Raw genomic sequence first — 23,376 nt, forward strand, 5'->3', positions numbered from 1 at the left:
TGGGCTGATTATACCATATGTGTTGCTATTGCTCAAAGGTGCAAAAGAAAAACGAAGATTAGACATGAAATATTCATACTCGAGTCCCTGGGAATATGAATATTGGCATGACAGGTGCCTGGAAAAACCAGACCTTCCCCCTGAACTGGCACTTACTGTTCGCCACATGGCATGTATGGCATGCATCAATCTTATTGTGGCTCTCTGGGAAGCCGTCTGGCCAGTACTTCCCTGCCTCTCTGTGCAGCCAGCCACTCCAGCAAGGAGGCATAAGGATGAGTCTCCCAGCTCAGCTGTTGAGCGGTTGGCTGTGTGAGGAGGCAGGGAAGCACCAGCCAGGCTGCTTCCCGGCTTAGTGCAATAAGAACAACACTGGCTACGCAGGGTGAGTGGTAAGTGGACCTGCCAGTTCAGGGCAGGGTCCAGTTTTCCCAGGCACCTGCGGTATCAACATTCATATTCATATCCCCAGGGATATGAGTACAAACATTCCATGTCTAACAATGATAGTTTGATTATTTGAATTTATGGATACAAAGCAAAGCAAAAAGCAAAGCAAAGCATGCTGCTTATATACTGCCCCATGGCGCTTCAAGCACTCTCTGGGTGGTTTACAAGTTAATTATGCAGGCTACACATCACCCCCCCCCCCAATGAGCTGGGTACTCATTTTACCGACCTCGGAAGGATAGAAGGCTGAGTCAACCTTGAGCCGGCTACTGGGGATTGAACCCCAGGTCGTGAGCACAGTTTTGGCTGCAGTACAGCAGTTTAACCACTGTGCCACAAGGCTCTATACAAGGGCATCCTTTAATAAAATTAAGTAACCAGAAGTTGTCATTTGCAGAATAAATAATTGATGCTGTAGATCTCAGAGTTAAATGGAATGTCAAAACCAAATTTTATGGAGACCATGTCTCTAATAATAACTAGTTGTTTCATGCGAAGGTTTTATAGCAGCAGCACAGTCCCAGGAATTGTAGGAAGAGATACAAAGCTGTTCACATGACCAAGACTGTATCTCAGGAATCTTCTATTGTATTATTTGCAAGCAGATTTGGGGATAAGAGTTTAAAACTATGATGCTTATGTGAAGGTCACATCCTTAATTTTGGTCTGGTTTACCCGAGTGGCTAAATCTTGTAGGTGATATAATGATGGCTTTAGTTAATAATGTCTCTCTCTGGCTCTTTTCCATATAGTCACTTCCTGTGGATAAATCACTCCACAATCATTTCTTACCATTCTAATATTGTTCCACTTGTAACCAAGCAACCAGTACTGTAGATAAATATTTCTCATCACCATGCAATAATCATGGTTCCTCTTAAGAGAAAATGCATGTCGAAAGTGTAACAAAGTGTGACAAACCATTGCTTTTTATGCGGCACTGAATCACTGGAAAATCCAGTTAAGCAAAGAGACTTGTCTATTTATAATGCAGAAGAATAATTTGTCCAGAGCCCCAGACAATGGAAGCTGTTCCCATGGAAAGTTATGTAACGTGATTTGAATACCAATTAAATCCTTCCAGATTATTAAGGATATCCAGTTCACTAGAGTTACCCAGTATGCACAAACAGATATGTAAAGCTATGTTTTCATTCATTGATGTTGAGGCGAAAAAACCCTCAACACCCATCAGGAGCCAAATGAACATTTTAAATATAACGCAGTACCTCATAGATAGATAGAGGGACGTGGTGGCGCTGCGGGCTAAACTGCAGAAGCCTGTGCTGCAGGGTCAGAAGACCAAGCAGTCGTAAGATCGAATCCAGGCGATGGAGTGAGGGACGTGGTGGCGCTGCGGGCTAAACTGCAGAAGCCTGTGCTGCAGGGTCAGAAGACCAAGCAGTCGTAAGATCGAATCCAGGCGATGGAGTGAGCGCCCGTCGCTTGTCCCAGCTCCCGCCAACCTAGCGGTTCGAAAGCATGCAAATGCGAGTAGATAAATAGGGACCACCTCAGTGGGAAGGTAACAGCATTCCGTGTCTAAGTCGCACTGGTCATGTGACCACGGAAGATTGTCTTTGGACAAAGCGCTGGCTCTATGGCTTGGAAACGGGGATGAGCACCGCCCCCTAGAGCCGAACACGACTGGACAAAAAATGTCAAGGGGAACCTTTACCTTTACCTTACCTCATAGATACAGAAAAGTTGCAAGATGTGAAATAGAATGTGTAAGAATAATTGAGGTGGGTGTAAAAAAAGCAGCCCTGAAAATGTACTTTGTGTTTTTAAAATGAGGTTTGAACAGCTGTTTATTAAAAGTCACTGCAAAATACTTAGCTAGCTTCAGCCAAATCTGAAAGCAAGGTCAGAAGTCCAGTGTGAATGTAAGCAAAGGAGAGAACTGAATCGATATTAAGTAGAACACAGCAATGTGTTAACATTGCTAGCAGGTTATGTCTGCAGATCTTCTGATTTGCCCTATTTTATTTTACTATACAGTACCCTTGTATTTTATACCCATTGAAATCTACAGGCTTTGTAACTGTCAGGCAGAATAATAATTCTTATCATTATGGTGGTAGCTTACCAGATTCTGAGTTCAAGGGTTTGATGCTTACTTATAAAACTCTCCACGGCTGAGACCTTGTTACTTGTCAGTGTGCCTTTCCCCAGGTTCATCTAACCCCCCACCCACCCCCACATCCTCTCAGGCGATGCTCCTCTGAGTGACCACCCCAAAGGAGGCCAGAAAATCATCTGTAAGAAATTGGGTCTCCTCAGCAGTGGCACCAGCTCTTTGGAACCAGGTCCTGGTTGAACTGTGCCTGGCCCCCTCTCACCCCATTTTTAGGGGGCGGCTGAAGATGCAGCTCTTCAGAGAGGCCTTTCAATGCAACCTTGCTTGATTTTGTTTGCCTCACGCTCGGCCTTCCTATATGGAAACCTTAGGCTGTCTTGCCTGGATGGCTGAGTTAATTGGTTCTGCTTGATTTGCTTTATGATTTTATTGTTATTTCACTTATGATTTGTTCATTCTGTTATGTTCCAAACCACCCAGAATAGTGCTATGCACTAACAGTGTGCTATATTTAATTAATTAATTAAGTAATTGGTAGCACTTGCATTTTACAGAGGTTGTGAAGGCAATAGAAATTTCTATTATAAATTTTTCCATGGTGAATTAAGACCCTGCGGTTACAGATCCAGCAAAGGAGAATGTTGCCAATTAAGTTTGAGTAGGTGGGAGAAAAGGTTAGAAATGATGGCTAGAAAAGATAGCCAGGGCAAGGAGAAAATGAGGAGAGGAGAGCACATTGGAGAGGAGAAAACTCTGCTGCTGGGTGGGTGATTTAATGCCTTTTGAAAAACTATATGCTAATATGATCTTGAAATTGCCTGTGTTCTGTACCAATGGTTCCCAACTTTGGGTAACCCAGGTATTCCTGGACTTCAGTTCCCAGAAGCCTTCCCCACCAGCTGTGGTTGCCACGGTTTCTGGGAGATGCAGTCCAAGAACACCTGGGTTACCGAAAGTTGGGAACATCTGCTCTATACAGTATTATTAATTTGACTTAACTGAGAGTTCTTCTAACTTCTTTTGTAGTAATTTCTATTATTATTTATTTGCAACACTTTGATTGAATTCTTATTATTACACTATGAAGCATCATATTAAGTTTGGTTAAAGCATTATATATTCCATTCAGCTTATTAAGTTCTCATAGTTATATTTCTAAAACGTGTTAAGTTTTGTAGTTACAATTTTAGATAATATATCTATGTCTTTGGAGAATAGAAGATGATACCTTGATACCTCTGCCTCAACTGAAACTGCAGCCTCCACAGTGCCTCGTTAGCAGTCTTTATTCAAGAACAGTGGGCATTGTACCTGACTGTCTGCTTCCTCCTCTGCCCTTAGGGTTCACATCATCGCTGCCTCATGATTTCTGGTAGAATTCAAAAGCTCATCTTGTTTGTAACTTTTCATTGACCCAGCAAAATTCTTACCCAAGCCAGAACAAACCAGGAACAAGTTTCTGAAGCTTGTTGATGACATGAAGATGAAATGCGCTGTTAGTAAATAGATGCTGACAGCATACCACTGAAAAAGCTACTGTTTTGTTTTTATGTTTTGTCCTCTGTGTGAGCTGACCTGTCATGTCTCTGGAAGGAATAACCAGACAGCCTCCAGAACAGGGTTTTCAAAGCAGGCAGTGTTTGGCAGGGCTTGGTTTGTTTGGAAATTAACATACAAGTGTGGATCTGCTTGGATTCCATAATGTTGATCTAATATTTCAGCAATCTGCTCTAGACATGAAAGATGCCTGCAAGGGAGTAGTCTAGTGCTGGAGTTAAGTGGACATAACAGCCTTGTATTTCTTGTAATGATATAACATAATCGGTGCCAAATACTAGGTACTTGTAGTAGAGTAGGTGAAATAGGGGATAGTCCCCTAGCCAGCACAGTTGTGTAAAGCAGACCCTTTCATTATTTTGTTTAATTTTCAGGATGGGGAGGACTTCCTTCTTCACCAAAACATGCTCTGGAATATGTTAACATAAGGATTGTATGTTATGTGTTTACACACACACACACACACAGAGAGAGAGAGAGAGAGAGAGAGAGAGAGGAAGTCTTTGACCTAAGTGGCCCTTCCTTCAGCTATAGCATTGGCAGCAAACCTAAACATTTTGGCCTATGTTCCAGTTAATTGCAAACATACCAGTCCTTATTTTGAAGTATCCAAGATGCCAAGAGGCCAATATGAAGGAACCTGTTCCATTTTATTATATTTTAAAATCCACCATGAATGCTCAGATCTGAAGAAGCATGTCTTAATGTCAAACAAAACAAAACAAAAACTTAGAATGCCTTCAGAAGTAAAGGGGTGCAATAAATTTGTCTGATAAGAAACAGTATTCCAAGAGATATTCCTTTCTCTAACATTAAAGTCTAAGTTCAAACATATATCAAAGTACCACATGAGCAGCTGTGCAGGATATAATAGTGCAGACGTAGCCCTACTTCCTAGGTCTTGCTGTAGCTTTCCAAACAGTTTAGCTGCAATTAATCCCATGTTAAATTTACCTAAGCCATTTAGGAAGTTGCTACGTACCAATTGCTTGTCCACATAGATACATTTCAAATGGTCACCCACACCATTGCTTATAGATAACATTTCGGTGTGTTTTAGCTGGAGTGAGAATCCATAATTTTCTGTTACTTGAAGGAACTGCAATGAGTTGCAGGAATTCACTTATAGTTTTAAACTAATCACAGTTCTTTATGATATCCAAATCCGGGGAACTGTGATTTGTTTAAATTATGGTTGGTGAAAACAAGCCAGGCTCAGAATGGTTTGAGGTAGTAGTTTGCACTGGCCACAGTTTGAACAAACCAGAAGCCATTGAAAGTTAAAATCAGATGTGAAAGCCTGTCGCCTCCCTCTAGTATTCAGAAGAGGATGGGATGGGAGGAATATGTTATCATTCACATATTGGGAAACTATGGCCAAAGTATTATGTTGAATTATCTTATGGATAAATCCAGTGAGTAGAGTTAGCCTGTGTGGCTTTGGACAAGATGCAGAGTGCCAGGATGCTCCCAGAAGAAGGGAATGGTAAACTACTTCTGAATTGTATTCACGAAGGCTTTCACGGCTGGGATCTGATGGTTGTTGTGGGTTTTTCAGGCTCTTTGGCCGTTTTCTGAAGGTTGTTCTTCCTAACGTTTCACCAGTCTCTGTGGCCGACAACTTCTGAATTGACTTGATGGCACAGTATTATTATTAAATCCAGTGTAATAGTAACAGAGTGAAAAACCTTGCATGCACAGTTGTGTTGGCTTAAATTGGCTGAAGTCCTGTTGTGGTGCTACACTTGTCTAACTTGGATTTACACAAGAAGGAGTGATAATGGCACCAAGGCAGAAGTTATGTTCACAGAGCAGTTGCATGTGCTTGTAGTGCAACTATGCTGTACATGAAGACCAGACTGGGAAATTCAGTGAGTGCCCTGCACAGCTCAGAGTCTGATTAACAATGTGTTACTTTAAAAAAAAAAACACCCACCTTTCTTCCCCCTCTATTGTTTTGCCCCTCTTTATCACCATCAGCATCTTTAGCACCAACCTCCAGCACTTTCTTCATTGGAGTGAAAAGAGTCGCAGATTTCCACAAGAGGTGGACAACCTCTTGTCCTTTTCTTCCACTCCAGCTGGCTGCCTGGGCTTAACACCCTGTGATTTTCTGCAAACCTAACTTTACATTAAGAGAAACTGGATTTCAGCTCTTGTTGCATAAATGGCTGTTCAAGTAAATTGCATAAGAAGTTGCACAATTGATTCTGCCGGCACTTGTGCAGAGCTGTGTTGGATACCACCCTTGTGTTGAAATGTGCAACCACTAGTGCAGTGGATGTTGTAGTAGTGCCGTGATATCACTGGATGTAGGCTAATAAAAATTTCAGCCCTAGAATTTCCTTACAGACTATGCACAGAGGTTGTTAAATTAGCCTACAGTAGCAGTAGTGATAACTGCAGCTAACAAGCATTTCATTAAAGGTACATGGCAATCTACTTCAATTCCATCAATTGTCACAACTGGTAAATCACTTTGTTGTTTGTTTGGTAAATGAATGTCTGTTAAATTTGGATGTCATCTTGCAAAGTATATGTAGATATTCCTGTCATGTATAATAATCAGGAAATGTTTAGATATCTTTCATAGAGGTGTCACAGATAAACTTCATATCTGGTTGTTGAAAAAGCAAGAGATGTCTTGTGGCAGTTTAAATACTATCAAATCCTTAAGGTACTCCAGGACCATTTTTCAGTTCTGTTGCAACAGGTTACAGACAAAACAGGGCCACTCTGCTGGAAAATTCATATAGGGTTGTTTCATGCAGTGCATCACATAATGCTGTGACTGCAGTACTATTAGCTGCCATTTTACATCACCTGTAATTATGCTTGGCTACCTAGTGTGGGACAGTGAAAAGAGTGATGGACTAGGACTCCAAAGGCCTGAGTTCTTAAACCCTGCTCTGTCATGGAGAGCGGTGGCACCACTCCTTAAACATCTCAATTGCCTTGAAAGCCCTATTAGGGTTCCAGTCAGCCCTGAGTTGCCAGCACATAACATAACATAAATATGCTATTCTGAGACCTTTTTAGGATATGAAGTTTTTGGGGTGGGGGTAAACTGTTGAATTCACAGCTTCATCTGTCAGTGATCCGTCAGGCAACAGTGTACATGCCTTTGCCACATCCTGAATTCATTTCCAGACAAGTGTTTGCCATCCTGCTATCCACATCCCTCTATATTTGTTCCAGCAAGCAAAAGTATGTTGATGCTGGATACAGTAATGTATGGCAGCAGTGTGTATGTGACTGTTTCGCTATAAGCTAACACAGATAGAGTCCAGGTCACCTCAGTTATTTTCCCAACAGAAAACAGAATAATTATATATCAGAATATTCAGTATATTAATCTTTTTCTTCGGTAATATTGTGTCTCAAGCAAGAGAGAGGACTTTCATGTTAAAAATTCTTACTTATGTAAAGAATGATATCATTTTAAACAAAGACAGGGATAATATATTCCTTCTGCATTCAGGATGTACTTTTACCTTCCAGGAACAATCTCGTGATAACATTTCCTCTCCAACTTTTTCCTGACCTGATAATATGTAACTAACATGCAAATGCACAGAAACACATTTTACTGTACTTTTCTTGTAGCTGCAGTACCACCTAAGGCTGCTTTGCAGATTTCAGTTTCATGGGTGAAACCACAGATCACTGAAAAATGTACTCTGTAATTTCCACACCAGCCTAAACAGGGAAATCCCAATATCCCAGATCAAATTCTTCAGCCAAGATTTAACTCACCCTGTTTATATACTCTTATTACAAAACGCATGCCTGATGTATCTGGCTTTGCAGTTCAGTGTTCTATGAATGCATTTTGAGGCTCTTTTCGCTACAGATGTTTTGCTGCGAATATCTGGACCATTTCAGTGTTCTGTGGTTTCCCCCATTTACATGATACTGTAGAGATGGAGGAACATAAAGAATAAGGCTATATAACCCGACCCTCACTGGCCTGGTGCCCCGAAGATGTGTTGGACGAGACTTTCCGTCATGCACAGCCAGCGTGGCCATTCTGATGAGAGTTGTAATCTATTACTTAGCTGCTCACCAGATTGGAAGCAATGAACCAAGGTACAGACAAATTAGGGTAGTCTTTTGATTGGAAGGTGATAGGCAGAGAAAATATACTATCCAAAAGTAACGAGTTAAAGTTGCAGTTGCAGCTCCACAGCTCTAATAATAATAAACTGTCAGTATAGTGCCTAAATTATGCACTGTCTGAAAGCACCTAGTTAGTTTTTAAAATCTGATTGCTAGAAGTGATTGGGCTGTAGTCCAAAACATGCATAACCCCCTGTAACTACAAAACTAATTTAAAAGTGACTAATACAGTTAGTAGATGCAAAAAGAATGAAATGATCATTAACATTGCAGCCATAGCGCTGTATGTGATGCTGTCTTTGCATCCTACAGAATGTTGTCAGCACTGGATAAGGGTAGTGGGACAGGCAAAGACAGCATTGTGTTGGCTTTCAATCCCAATGGAACTTACACCTTTGAAATAAGTTCCAAGCAACTTATTTTTTGTAACCAGTTATTCCTGGAGTCTAGCCAAAGAATGCCTTGTCTTTGATATGCTGGTGCAGTATTTTCTGTCTGTTGACACTTTTTTTTTGTAGACCAATTTTTTTGAAAAATTGCACAACTGAAGTATGTTAATTTCAAGGGACAGAGAGGAAAATATCAATAAACCATGTGGAAATTGTTTTCTTCTTGCTTGTTTTTGTTTCCATTGTGTTTTGGGAATCAAAAATAGTTTTAAATTGGGGGTATTTTTGGTTTCATGTATACTCAAGGGAAAGCTTGTAAGGTTTTAATTTATCTCTGCAGAGGCATGGGAGAGCTTCTTTTTTTTTCTAAGTCTGGTCACATCATTGTAGTTTTCATTTTCCAGTTTCTCCTCTTATGATAATTTATTTCTCCTGAACAGAAATGCACGCAATTCACTCCTGTATGGACAGTTAAACTGTGTCATATTTTTAAGATCTAGCTTTGCTTCCCTCCCTCCTTCTGACTACTATTCGAAATTGCTCAGTGAGAGACTGATTTAATTTATTATGGTGCCATCTTTGTAAGATCTACCATTTGGAATGCAGAATGGAAACTCCTGCATAACCCTTTCTAACACTTTTCTAAGTATATCAACCTCTTCCTCCTCCACCCCAAAACATTTTGTAAGTGCCATTCATACTGGACAAGCTAGCGTGAGTGCTGTTTTCCCAGACCTAGAGAGAGAAGGTCATGTTCCTATGACAGCGGCAATTATACCACCAATTTTTAGCCTCAGCAGGCTGAAGGAAAGGGAAAAGAGAGTTTGAACTAAGTATGATGGTTGTTATAAGGCAAGAGTGGCCAGCACATAGGCCATTGGCTACATATGCCCTCCCTTTTATAAAAATGACATTTGTTTGTTTGTTTAATACCCCTCCACCTAATTTTAATAGCACTGTGGGAAGAAAAAAAATCTTTTCATGCAGGCTTTCTCATAGGGACTGGATGTCTGAGAGGAATTTTTTAAAATGAGATTGTGACTTGCTGCTTTTAAATATGTGACTCTAAATATTTTTAGTATTTTTATCTACTATTTGTAATATATTTGCTTAATTCTTTTTAAAAATTTTGCATTTTTAAAAAAGCTTTAAAGCTACCTGGGTCCTTTTTCGGAGAAGAGTGGGATGAAACTGTTTGAAATAATAATAAATCCTACTTGTTTTTTAGAGAAGACAAGAGTGGGTGATACCTTTATTAAGCCACTAAAAAATAACAGACATTCAGGTCTTCATCAGGTGGTGAACCACACGACTGTAGATGGTGCAGAAAAAAACATAAGAAATTCCCAAAATCACAGCCAGATATGCATGCCGTATGACGTTATTAAATCAGATTTTGAAATGGAGCCTCAGAGTCAAGTCAGAGGATTTCAAATTCCATTTCTTGCAGTGTGTATTAGAATATCTCTCCCAATTCTGGTCAACAAAGGATTGTCACTCAGTTCAACATTCCACCATCATCACTTTCATCACTCTATATTAAAATATAAGATTCCTTTTGCTGGGGACAGAGGCACACGGAAATGTGACAAACCCCCTATAAGATGACTTGAGATAAAGTTCAGTGTGCAGGCTAGGTTAAGTTTATTGCAGCCATGTTAATAATATTATGTAATGGTTGGAGGAAGATGTCCTCAGTTCACCATCCTGTTTGGACAATGTTAAACATCCACATTTGGTTGTAGATGGTGCTGTGATGATTATTCAGGGTATCTTCTGCATGAATCAAAAGCTAGCTTGTGTCTTTGATATTTTAGTAGTCTAAACATATCACCCATCTTTTGCCTTTTGATATTTTATAAAGATAATTTCGTTGTATGGTATACTGTGTATATACTTACAATGACAATAAATTATATTATTATTATTTATCTTCTTCCTTATGTTTTGGCAGTATTTGAGTGTGTTTAATTGGCCCCCTACTTGCCTGTGTTCTTACCCTTTCTGTAATGAATAATAACCAGTAAGTTTACGTTGCTTTTACCCTTAGCTATACAGCTGGGGGCACAAGCTAGAGCTGATAGACAATGAAAGGAAGAGAAGATGGAGGCAAAGGCAAGAGGCAAAGGTTCATCTGGGTCAGCAAGCAGATGGAAAATTGGGAAGAGAGAAAATGGGCTTGTTTATATAAAAATTATTCATTTGTTCTACTCAAAATATTACATACTAGTAGTACATAGTCCAGAAAGAACAAGGAATAAGCCATGTGGTTTCCAAGATTATACAAATGCAAGCATGGGTGATACCTTTTATTGGACCACAAAAAAGACATCACCTACAAAATACTGTGGACTCTTCAAGACTAGCCACATGAATTCTTCACATCAACCAGAGATGACCAGAATATGAAGAAACATTTCCTGATGCTCACCAGGTAAAAACATTTAACTGACTTTTAATTAGGCACAATTGGCTGCTTATTTATTTATTTATTTATTTATTTATTTGTTTGTTTATTTGTTTGTTTGTTTGTTGTTATTTGTTTCATTTTGTAGTGCTCAAATAAAAGGTATTGCCCACTCTTACATCTGTGTAATACTACATAGCTATGAGCAAATATATTTTCTGAAGATGTTCAAACACTAAATGACACTGTTTTCCAGAATTTTTTAAACTCAGTTTCTGTTCTTTTACATTCTGATCTGATCATCCTTGGCAATATTTCTAGATGCACATATTTGTTGTCTTATGACACAGCCCATCATCTTCCAAATCTGCTTACACTTTTTTTTTAAAAAAAGGGAAATTATAGTTCTCAATCTCTGATTCAGAAAGGGTAAGTGCCTTGTTAGGATCAGGCAGACTGTGAAGGGTGCACGTAGTACCGCCCAATGGTGGGATAATTCCGGTCAGGCTGCAGAGGCATAAAAAAGTTCAGGTCAAAAAAGCCAAATAGAGAAGGACATGAAATTCACAGTACAACAAAATTTCCTAGTTAAAGTTTATTAACATGAAAAGATAAGAAGGCATCTATCAACTGAGGATAAAAGCACATAAGGAAGGAATACAGGGGCAAGGTCTTGTTTTTTGCTAAGGGAAGAAGGAAGGCCTGTCTCTTTCTAGTAGGAGACTTGATATCCTTGCACGTGATTGAAACAAAGTTTTCAAGGAACCTGTGTGGTCTAGTTAAGAGAGTAGCTGAGCCCAGGTTTGTACAAAGTGGAGATCAGCAAAGCCGTTATTACTAAACATATTTTCCAGATCACAATCATTTTTAATTTAACCAAAATTGTTTTGTATACTCTGGCCTTAGGTTCAGACCACCAGCACTTTCATCTGGGAGATAAACAGATTGTGCCGTTTTCTGTAGCAAAAGAAAAGGGAGGTCTAAAAAAGCAACAGTCGGAAGAACAGAGAAATCTTTTTTAAAAAGAGAGAGAAAGAAACAGAAAAAGAGTTCTGCTCACTAAACAGATACTTTTACCGTATACTGACAGAGGTTTGGGAGGCAATGTCCTACTTAAACGCTGAAGTCTTGTTGCACAAGCGATGGCAACTAGAATAGGCCCATAGAACCAGTGAGTCAACTCCTCTGTCATTTCCGTTGATTCAAATGGACTATTCTGGTTGTGACTTACTACTGTAAGCTGCAGGACTTCAGCCAATATTGCGAATATTTCAGAAAACGTTAGCTGGTATAAATCCTTCTCTAAGAACAGAGAACATACCTGATAGCGCCAGAAGATTTCAGAAACATGGAGAGACAGTGACTGTAGACATAACATTCACCCCTCTCCAAATCTCTTTGTTAGTGGCATAACTAGATGAAGTATCATTGATTGCCAAGAAAAGGCTTTATATACAAACCCCTGGTTTAAGATCTTTTGAAAATTTGAATCCTACAGGATCTGCCCCCCCCCCCGGGGCAGGCAGTCTTCCAGTCTCATGCTTACTTTGTCAGATATTTGTACATTTTAATGTGTTTCATATTTGTTTTGATTCTACATAACTAAGACTGTAAAATAGGATAAAAATTGCATTCTCTAAGTGTGCAGGGAAAAAAAAAGAAATACTTTTAAAGATTTCTTTGAAGATTGCATATTTTTCCGTTATGAGACCCAGACATTCATAATAAAGCTGCTTTGCTTTTCTATAAAGATTGCATTGTATGTGTTCATTGGGAATTCTAGGATCCATTAAACCTCTATTTGTCTCATTCATCTAATAGAATCACAGGTCATTATAAAGCTCTAAACATTTTAATAAAAAGCCAAATACACATTCCTCTAGATTGTTTCGGAGTATAATAATAGCCAGATTATAGTCTCTTTTTTGGCCATATTTAACCCTTTCTTGACCTACTGCATCAAGCCTTGCTTGTTCTTCTGTACCTCCTTTGTCATGTGTCTTTGGCTGAAACTGGGGAGTTTGACATACCTACAATGCATATTAACACATACAGTACTATTTATTAGCATTTACCATAGTAGTGGGGATGATTTTTTAGAAAAGAGTGAGAGGATTAAGAGTGGCCATTTGCTGTGTTACCTCTACAGGAAGTATATAATCTGTTTTAAAGTATCTGATAAAATGTAAAGTAAACCTAAACACTCATATAACAACTTTTTGTTTCTTTGTTTTGTTTCCATTTTAATGAACGTTCTGTGTGTTAACAAGGAAAAAATTTTCAGGCTAAATTTCATGATTGCAGCCAAAGTTCCTTTGTAGTTATAGGGTTTTCCATTGATCATCCGTCAAATTGTAGAGTTTATATTCTAAACATTTGGGGAGATTGTAGAGTTTATATTCTAAACATTTGGGGAGCTAAAGTGACTTCAAGTAAATTGTTTCTAACTCTGAATGTCCAGGTTTCAATTTTTTTCTTAACAAATGGTTAGTACTCTGATAAACAGAAAGCTCATCTGTGTTAGATTCTGAAGGAAGTATTATAAAGTGTTTGCTTGCACTTTTAAAAATGGTTTATTTGAGTTGATTTTGTGAGATTAATAATTACCATCAAAATGAATAGTGTTGAGATAAATATAAATGTCTGCAGAAAATGGTGCTGAAAGACTTTCTTTAAGGAGTCTTGATATATATTATCTGTATACAGTACAAATTTAACAATGAATGTATTATTGCTTGTCACACAAACTATTTCTACAGAATTGTTTGACTTACAGTGCAGTTATACTAAGAAAAAGCTGTATATGAAGTGGGTTTAGCATGTTTAAATCAGTTTTTTAAAAGGAGACTACAAAATGCACATGCAAGCGCAGATTGTTTTGACAGAATCATGTTATTTTGATCGGAAGTGACATATGTTACTTTTCTGACAGAGGATCATTTATTTTAACTCAGATGTAAAATCCATTTATTTTGAATTGTTTTGGCATACCTGAATGCCTCTGTTAGTTTACATTGTGTCTGTGGGGTTCGCTATTCACTGGTGTGCTTTCTGTGTTCCCTCTCTTCCTCCAGGCCCTGTGTTTGTGTGTTTATGCATCTCTCTCCTTCCCCAGCCTAGTCATGTTTCTGGTCAGTTTCAGTTCCAGCTGGCCTTTCCCTGCTCCCTCTCCTTCCCTCCTTCTCCATGGTGTGTTTGCAAGTCTACTCAATAATGTCTCTAATCAGTTTAAGTCCACTGTGTCTCCTTCTTCTCCACCTGCTCTGTGTGTCTGTGTACACATGTGTGTGTTTGTTGAGCTGCAAGTCATTTTTTTCCCTATCTGTCATTCTGTTCTCCTGCTCTACCAGATTTTAAGAAAAACAAAAAAATTAAAATTAGTAAAAATAACACCATAGCAGCAGATAGTGGCTGAAAGAGGCAGCCAGGTGCTAGACAAAATCCCAAATGCAACCATTCTCAAACCCCAATTAGCCCCCTTGACCAATATATAGCACAGCTTAAATGCAGGGTTTTTAAAAAAATTCCCAAGAGAACACATGCAGCAACACAAAAAACACATGACTACCATGTGGCTTTCCCTGAATTCAAAACTCCCAATCCAACACCCAGTTTATTTCACTAGCATAACTGCACCCTTATGCAGCTGTTTTCTGCATTTCAATGCTGAAATTAATTTTGCTTTAATTTAATGGGTCTTGCTTCCCAGTAAACGTGTACAGATGTGCAACCAAATGCTAAAAATAATAGGGAGTTTCCATCTACCAGTTTCTCTGAACTTTCTAAAAGGTCCCTTGTATTAATATAAGATTAATTCATTGTTTTATTCGTTTCTTGGAGATTGGTGTTATATGATGTCATATGATCTCACTCATTTTAATAAGAAAAGAGATTAAATTTATTTATCTTATTCCCCCCCCCACACACACACACTTTCAGCAGAAATGAGGCAAAGCAATCTGTGCCTTTTCCACCGCCTTTACTTTTGAAATCCTACCACATATTGAAGTAAGATGGTGATTGAACATGTGTAAAATGTATGGAACATAAACTTTAATGAAATAATTTATTTAAAATCCAATCGCTTCAGATGCAGCAAGCATTTTAAAATACTCCAGATGCAGCAAATAAATCAGATTTTCATATAATGGCCTACTTGCTGCTGGTGTTTGAATTTCTGTAATATGTATCCGCCTGCCTATGCTGTGAAGAACACACATAGGAGAAAACAGGCTTTTCGATTGTATGTATTCTTCTATGATAAACAAAAGGGACGTGGTGGCACAGCGGGTTAAACTGCAGAAGCCCCTGTGCTGCAAGGTCGGAAGACCAGCAGTCATAAGATTGAGTCCATGCAACGGAGTGAGCTCCCATCATTTGTCCCAGCTCCTGCCAACCTAGCCGTTCGAAAGCATGTAAAAATGCAAGTAGATAAATAGGGACCATGACAGTGGGAAGGTAACGGCATTCCATGTCTAGTTGCACTGGCAACATGACCATGGAAACGGTCTTAAGGACAAACGCCGGCTCTGTGGTTTGGAAATGGGGATGAGCACCACCCCCTAGAGTTGGACACAACTAGACTAAATGTCAAGGGGAACCTTTACCTTTATCTATGATGAACAAAATGCGATCCAAAACTGATATTGAACAAAATGTAGACTATCTGCTCAGAATAGCAAAGATAGGTGGCTTAACAAGGCTTTTTAGTCAACTGGTCTTCGTTTGTTTTTAACGCTATCCCAGACTGGGAGCGAGGAGGCAGCAGCCAATCCTGGAAAAATGGAAGGGTTTTGGATTTTTCCACCCTGCCTTTGGATTGCATGGATATAAATGGGGCTTCTCCCCTCCCTCATCCCCTGCCAGGAAAGCTGATCTTCACAAGGGAAAGTTCTGCCCTCACCTGACATGGCTATCTAGGTTTGCTCTGCCCATCCTAAATCCCAGTGTTCCTCCATGATGGCATACCTAAATGACATTTAAGGAAAGAGTAATGACTATGGCCATTTACAGGACCTAAAATATATACTAGAATGGTATTGCTCAAACTGTTATTGCATTTGGATTCTTCTGGAGAAATTAGCTTTGGGATAGTGGCACGTCCCCCCCCCCCCAAATATCTCTTAGTGGTGTGGAAAAATTTGTTTTCCCTTAATATTTTCTGTATCTGTTCTCTCTATTCCACTGTAATACCAGAGAGAAAGGAATATGGGCCTATGACTCAGAAATGGGGAAAAAGTTGGCCAATGGTGAAACATGACCCCTTGAGGTGTTCATTTAATGCTTTCAAAACGTACCTTGGTAACAATACTCTGTGGTGCCTATATGGAAACCTTCAGGACCATCGCATGGCTTTTAAGAACCATGCTCTCAGAAGGCAGCATACAAAAAGGGATGATGTGCACAGCTGTTCAGATTCTTAAAGGGGCACTAAGGAGATGCGTTTTCAGTGCCTTCCTGCACTGGATTGACAGAACGTTAATTACCTGGAAGGGATTCTGTAACCACAGAACCAGCACTGAGAAAGACTTCTCCCTTATCATTCCCTCATTACCCAATTGATTGGTAGGCAAACAAGCAGCACCTCTGACATAAGCCTGGGTTGGACCATACATGTGAAAGTGGTCCTTCCTTAAGGTAATCCAAACCAAGGTATTTATGGCTTAGAAACTAAACACCAAGAGCTTGAATTAGCATGGAAGTTTATTGGTCGTTGTGCAACTGGTGCAGAAGCATTGTTTCTTGTTCACATTTCCTGGTATGTGTTGGCATCTGGGCAGCTGAATTTTGCAGGGATTTAATTTTATGAACTGTGTTCAAAGGTAGCCCCATGTAAAGCATGTGGCAGTTGTCCATCCTGAAGTTAACTAGTAGATGAGTATGCTGAGCTAGTTGTGGCTGATTCCAACTAGATCCCCATCTGATTTATGGCTTATAGTCCTTTGTGCCATTGATGCTACCTGATCCTCTCGTAATAGTGATGAGTCTGAAGCCCTGTGCAATCATCTACATTCCCATGTTTGTCTGCACAGTTAGAGGGGAGTTCCCGATTCTGCCTTATGTGCTGCTTATTTCACATGGTAAAAGAGATGTCTAAAGAGAACGTGTTCTTGCTTGTGCATAGACCATATATACAAGCAGGAGCCCGTGTAGAACCTATAGACTGGCACAAATGCTTCATCTTCAGATAACCAATAACGGAGAGGGTGAAGTTAGAGACTCCCCTCTAACAACATTCATGAAACCATTTCTGACACCTGAACGGAACCTTAGAGCACCTCCAATCTACATACTTTCCAAAGGAGTAAAATTCTATTCGGATCTAGTTTCATCCCAATATCAGGACTGAACTCAGATTGGAATGGATTTAAATAACCAGTTTCATCCAAAGCTACCTGGAGTTGTATCATGTGATAGTGCTGTACAAGTAGGCCCTGTACTGGAAAGTGTATTGTCTAAGCTATCATCTGAGTTTATCAGCACTTTTTGTATGTCTTAGGCTGAAACTACATGTTGCAGATAACCCACAGTAAGCTTTTTATGTGGGTTATCAGTAAAACAAAGCAAAACTGCTCCCATCAGACACCTGTTTTAATGCGGCCAAAATGGAGCTATTGGCTTCCCCCCTGTTGGGCAAAAACAATGCTAATCAGCCAGGGCTGAAGTAGCTGGAAAACTTCACAGCATTGGCCGCCAATGCCTGGGTGGGTGGGGGGTCACCTTCAGCAGCTCACAAGTGGATCAGGCACAGATATTTCTGCCCTTCCTTCTCCTCAGGGCTTTCTTCTCTGTGTGGCCACACAATAGTGGTGGCTAGGAGGTGCATGTTGGTGGCAGGAGGGGAATTCCTGGCTGTCAAAGATGCCACTGCTACTGCGCTCCTCAAGCAAGCCCTGCAGAAGAGGAAGGACTCTCTTCCTTGCTGAAGCTCTACTGTACTTTAAAATGGCACCCAGTGCACACTATTTTAAAACATAGGAAGGTGTCCTTTATGTGAAGTGGTGAAAGTTCTTTTGCATTGAATCCAGTTTCAAGCAAGCATGTATTTCCAGCCTAGTTGTGTATTGGACTACATCTTCTCTCAAGCTAGGAAGCACAGCACTTGGTTCTCATTGGCATTTCCCACTATTTTCGTTGATTTTTAAATTGAATTCGTTTTTATTGTGAGTGCTGCGTTGAAGATATTACACCCTTAAAAGATACCCCAAAGTTATTTTAAACAAAGGAAGATACAAACAACGGCATTGGAGAAAGGAAGTGTCACATTTAAGGCCAAAACCAGTTACTGGAAAATGCAGTTTGTAGCAGCTGACTTAACTGTTTCGTAAGATGTCCGAAAAGAGTAGAAAATAAAAGTAGCAGTGTTTGAGCTTCCCTGATCTTGTTGATTGGGGCAGGAGCTCTTCTGAATCTTTCGGAATATGAAACCGGGGCTCTTGTACTGGCCCCCATTGTTCTCCAGAATCTACAAAATAAGTAAAGTTACATAAATCCTGAAACATGCATTATTAGGGTCTCACCAAAAAAGGAAGAAAGAAATGGACAAAGATCTAGACTTTGGCTCTAGAGTCAAGCAGTTTCAACAGTCCTTTGAGAAGCCAAATATCTGGCAGAGCTATTACAGTTATAAAGGCCCTGTGTGCTCGTTGACATGACTCAGCAGGAAATATGACCACAAACCAGGAAAGTTTTGTTCAAGGGAAATAAATCTATGTACTAGCTTATAACATTCAGCAAAGGCAAAGTGAACCACACAGGATACAGTTGAAATCGGCTGCCTACAGTCTCAGAACCACCTCAGTTTTTCTAACAAATTGACACGGGCCCCTCTGATATCCCAAACATTTTGAAAATTTATAATTTTCACTTGGTTTTGCTTTGTGTACCAAGCTCTTAAAGAGAATTGAAAGCCACAGTTTCTATATATTTCTCGTCTTCATCTCTTTTCCTGTTTAATATTACAGGACCAAAAAACAGAATGGATATAGAGAGGAAATCATATCAGTGGACAGCCCTTTAAAAATCATGATGAATCTGGAAGTTAAAACCACACACTTCAGTCTAAGGCACCAAATCCGATCTCTAAACCTGCTCAGATTCTGAAAGATAGTCTGAAAAGTCCTTCCAGACCACATTTCAGAAGGGTTTTTTTTTTCTTTTGAGCCTACAGTCATACTGTGTTTCCCCGAAAATAAGACAGGGTCTTATATTAATTTTTGCTCCAAAAATGTATTAGGGCTTATTTTCAAGGGATGTTTTAATTGTTTCATGTACAACAATCTATATTTCTTCAAATACAGTCATGTCATATTCTTCTGGTTTCTGCACAATGGTGGTTTCGCTTAATTGGGGCTTATTTTTAGGGTAGGGCTTATGAGCATCCTGAAAAATCATAATAAGCCTTATTTTCAGGTTAGGTCTTATTTTCTGGGAAACAGGGTACCATTACTGAAACATTTTACTGTATATAGCTTAAAGCAGGATTTGTCAACCCTTCTCATCTCATGTCTTACCAATCACTGCACCAAAGATCCTACTGTAGCAGAATCAGAAAGGTGATTTTTCTGAAAAAGGATATGGACATTTTGTTATAACATGTTATCATTTGGGATAATTTGGGCATGGGAAATAATGATTAGGAAAAACACTGCATCTTCAAAGTTACTACTAGCATGCCAGAAAGTTATCGATGAATGATCCATGGAGAAGAGGGTACATAGAAGATGATGCATTTCACTTGCAAAAGGATGTAGGAACTGAGGGAGAGTAAATTCTAGGTAATCATTATAAAAATGCAGTGACATATCTGGACTACCTTTGTCTGGAAGTTGAGTCATGGCAACTGGATTTCTTTCTTATTAGGTTGAAGTGTTTCACTACTCACCCAAGTAGCTTCTTCAGTCTGAGGAGAGTTGGTAGGAGACCTCTGATATATCCTCCATTTTGGTTTCACTTCCCCCTGGTCTTTCATTAGATGGACAAAGGCCGGGGGGGGGTTGTGAGTGGAAATCCCACTTCTGCAGTCCTTCTCCATCCATTGTCATGGGTCGTTAACAATCATTAACAGTGGCCTTTCTGGCTAATATATGTGGTCCAATGCAAAGAGGAGTGTTTGGAGCTCTACATTGGAGAAAGCAAACAGCCACTAAACAGGAGAGTGGCCCAGCACAGGAGAAGCAACGGCTCAGGACCACAATCAGTAGTTTTCCTTCATTTGAAGGACCAAGGTCATTCATTGATGACCAAGATGTACTCATTTTAGACTGAGAAGATAGGTGGTTTGAGAGGGGGGTGGGGGGGCTAAACATGTACGTATAGAAAATCCCTCACTCAACAGGGGTGGAGGCCTTAGATACAATCTGTCTCTTATTTACCACACTGCCCTTCATCTGTCCCCAGAAAGATCAGGACCACACAGAGTAGAAGGACCACTGTTAACAACCCATGACAATGGTTGGAGAAGGACTGCAGAAGTGGGATTTTCACCCATCCCCAGTCCTTTGTCCATCTAAGGAGCCTATTCAGACCAAGGGGGAGTGAAAGCAACATGGGGGCTATAACAGAGGACTCCTAACAACTCTTCTCAGACTGAAGAAGCTACTTGGATGAGTAGTGAAACGTCTCAACCTAACAAGAAGTCCATTTGCCATGACTCCACTTCCAGATAACCTCACCTGGATGACTGAGAATCTTCACAGATATACTGGATTACCTTTGGTTTTCCCGTTTCACTGGCTTACAGCAAGTCCATTAGGTAGGCATCTGTCTGTGTGTCTGTCTACCTACCTGCCTATTTCTTTTAAGTACTTTTAGAAATGTGCTCTTCAGTCAACAAGCCTCCCATTGAGCAGTACAACATGCAGGTGGTCTTTCATAGCCTGTTTACAACAGTAGTAGCAGAAATATTTTTGCTCATTGGCTGCCGCTACTTCTCTTCACCGCAGGGGAGTTTGTTCTGGCAGACTCTGTGGGATACACAGCCATTGAAATTCTGCAGGATGTTTTTGCTTCCCTTTTCAAATTGCTTCACCTCTTGTATTTTATTGCCATGTGGTTTGCACCAGTTTAGCTAGCCTAAATGGGAGATCAGGTAACCATTGGAACGCAATGTAAAATTGGTAGCCTTGTCCGCTGAAGGGACATGCTCCTTTGGAGCTCACAAAATTGTAAAAAATTGCTTTCCTCTGTTCAGAACAACCTTCTCTTGTCTCACCACAACGCCGCTGCCATCTAGCACTAACAAACGTGACATTTCTTTATAGATAAATCTTTTCAAATGCGTAGTATATGTGAGAAAGATTCACACGCCCCCACTGAAGAATCTTAACATCCCCATCAGGTTAACACCCCCATCAGAAGCTTTACTTCTACAAAGCAGTGAGGCAATAATTATAGCCTTGTAAAATAAGTCAGCATGGATTTAAAACTCATTTTATTTCATACTGAGTGATTTACAGAATTCCAAGGATTAAAGGTAACTAGGGAAAATGTGACTCCCTGGATTACTTAAAACAGAAAGGAGCCAAAAACGAGGCAAAGACAGATGTAAGAATGTACAGGATAACTTTGTTTTCTTCTTCTTGAGATCATGATGGAGGTCCCAGCCTAGTTTAGGTTCAGGGAAGCTGTTACGTATGCCACAGAAAGCAAATACAGCCGTTTTCCACAACCAGGCCTGGTTCTCATTGTGGGGTTCATTTGCAAGAGGGCCCACTTCCCTTCCACAGTCACTTCTGCCCATTTGCTTGTCTTCTGTCTCTGGTCTCCATCATCACCACTCCCACTAGAGGGGAGGTACCTGGAGCCAGACAAAAATTGGCCCTGAAGTTGAACTCAGAGGAAGAAGAAGAAGGAGAAACAGGAACATAGATGAGATGTTACGTTGCAAGGGGAGAAATAAGTTGAAGAACGTTTTTCCCCCGCTACCCATCCAATCTGAATAGGAATTAGTAAGCATTCCAGAAGAACACAATTTTGTGTTTTATTCCTGTGTTCAGTGTCCCACATTGATAGTAAGGCGTGTGTAAGAAGTTTCCATGGTCCCCATGTTTATGAAGCCTAACTCTGCCCCGTTAGGATTTGCTTGCATAATCCAGCACTGAGAAGATCCCTCGTATCTGGAATTGTAAATGTTTGTGTTAGCCAAAACCCAACTAAATGCAACTTAAAACAAAACAAATAAAATGAAACATAGCAGACATTCAACAAAGTCTGTCATATGTACTTCAAGTAAGTATCTCTTTCTGCTCCTTAGCAAACTTGTACCTTCTGGTTCTTTATTTACCTGTTACCAGCTACATAAAGTTGGATTGTTAGTAGTTGAAAGGCTGCACACAAATTACGGCTAGAGATGTGATATTTAACAGAAGAGGTTACCTGATGGCATTGCTCAATGTTACAAAATTTCTCTCTTTCCCTCTCTTCCTGGCTCCCCTTCTCTTTAGGATAATGGGCCTGTTCCAAACAGAAGACCTGCAAACTTTCCACCTACAGGAAACCCAACAGACAATAAACAGACATCAAACCTGCAGTACAGTAATCCTAACCGTCTATATTCAAACAGCAATGCAGAAAATCTCAGTTTACCTTCACAGATGAGCAGCCTCCATCTCACATCTCCTCAAAGGTACACTGGCGAACTAGACATGACAAGAGAGATACTTTCGCAAAGCCTATTCAAGGGAAGGGGTGTGTGAGTGGCTGCACTGTTTGCAGAAAGGATTTCAGAGCAACAAAAGTCTTATGTTCACACAGGAACACTCATAGTCCAAAGGCAAAAGTTTTTATTTGCTGCCATTGGAAGAGCTTGAGACTAACAGAAAAGCTGATTGACATGTTTATATACTAGAGATATATAATGGTATCAGTATAGGAATCCAATCTACGTAGCATACCACTCTTAAGTTGAATAGCATGTTAAACTTTTTTAAAAAGTAGTTTAGCAAAAGATAGGCGAAAATCACAATGGAACATTCCTATGTTTATATGTTTATCTATACAAAGAATACAAAGCCTAAAGAAGGACTGCAAACAGGATGATAGCTCACACATGTGGCATACTGTAAAGCCTTAGTGCTGCTGCAAACATTTTAAAAACAGGCATAAAGAAGTTTTCTGCGAATGGGAACATGCAAACATTTTTGTGGCAAGTGAAACATTAAGGCTTGAGACTGGAACTCTTCTGGTCTGCGCAGATCCTGTTCAGACATCTGTACTTGGGTTAATAATGTACTTCCCACAGCAGTAGCTTAGGGACATTTACAGAAGTATGTAAATTGCAGATATAGAATCACACAAATGAAATATTGTGCAGTGAAGGGAAACTGAAAAACAAAATAGGGGAAGGATCACATGCATGGGACAACAGCAACATG

General features: G+C 39.9%; 1 protein-coding gene across 1 annotated transcript in view; it reads left to right on the forward strand.

The window, feature by feature from the left end:
* Positions 1–23,376, forward strand: part of PDLIM4 (PDZ and LIM domain 4) — a 75,813-nt gene that overhangs the window by 41,925 nt on the left and 10,512 nt on the right. The window contains exon 4 of the mRNA XM_020807791.3: positions 22,447–22,628. Coding sequence (XP_020663450.3) covers positions 22,447–22,628 — 182 coding nt within the window. The remainder of the gene's footprint in view (positions 1–22,446; positions 22,629–23,376) is intronic.

Source organism: Pogona vitticeps, chromosome 2 (assembly GCF_051106095.1).
Source record: "Pogona vitticeps strain Pit_001003342236 chromosome 2, PviZW2.1, whole genome shotgun sequence".
NCBI lineage: Eukaryota > Metazoa > Chordata > Lepidosauria > Squamata > Agamidae > Pogona > Pogona vitticeps.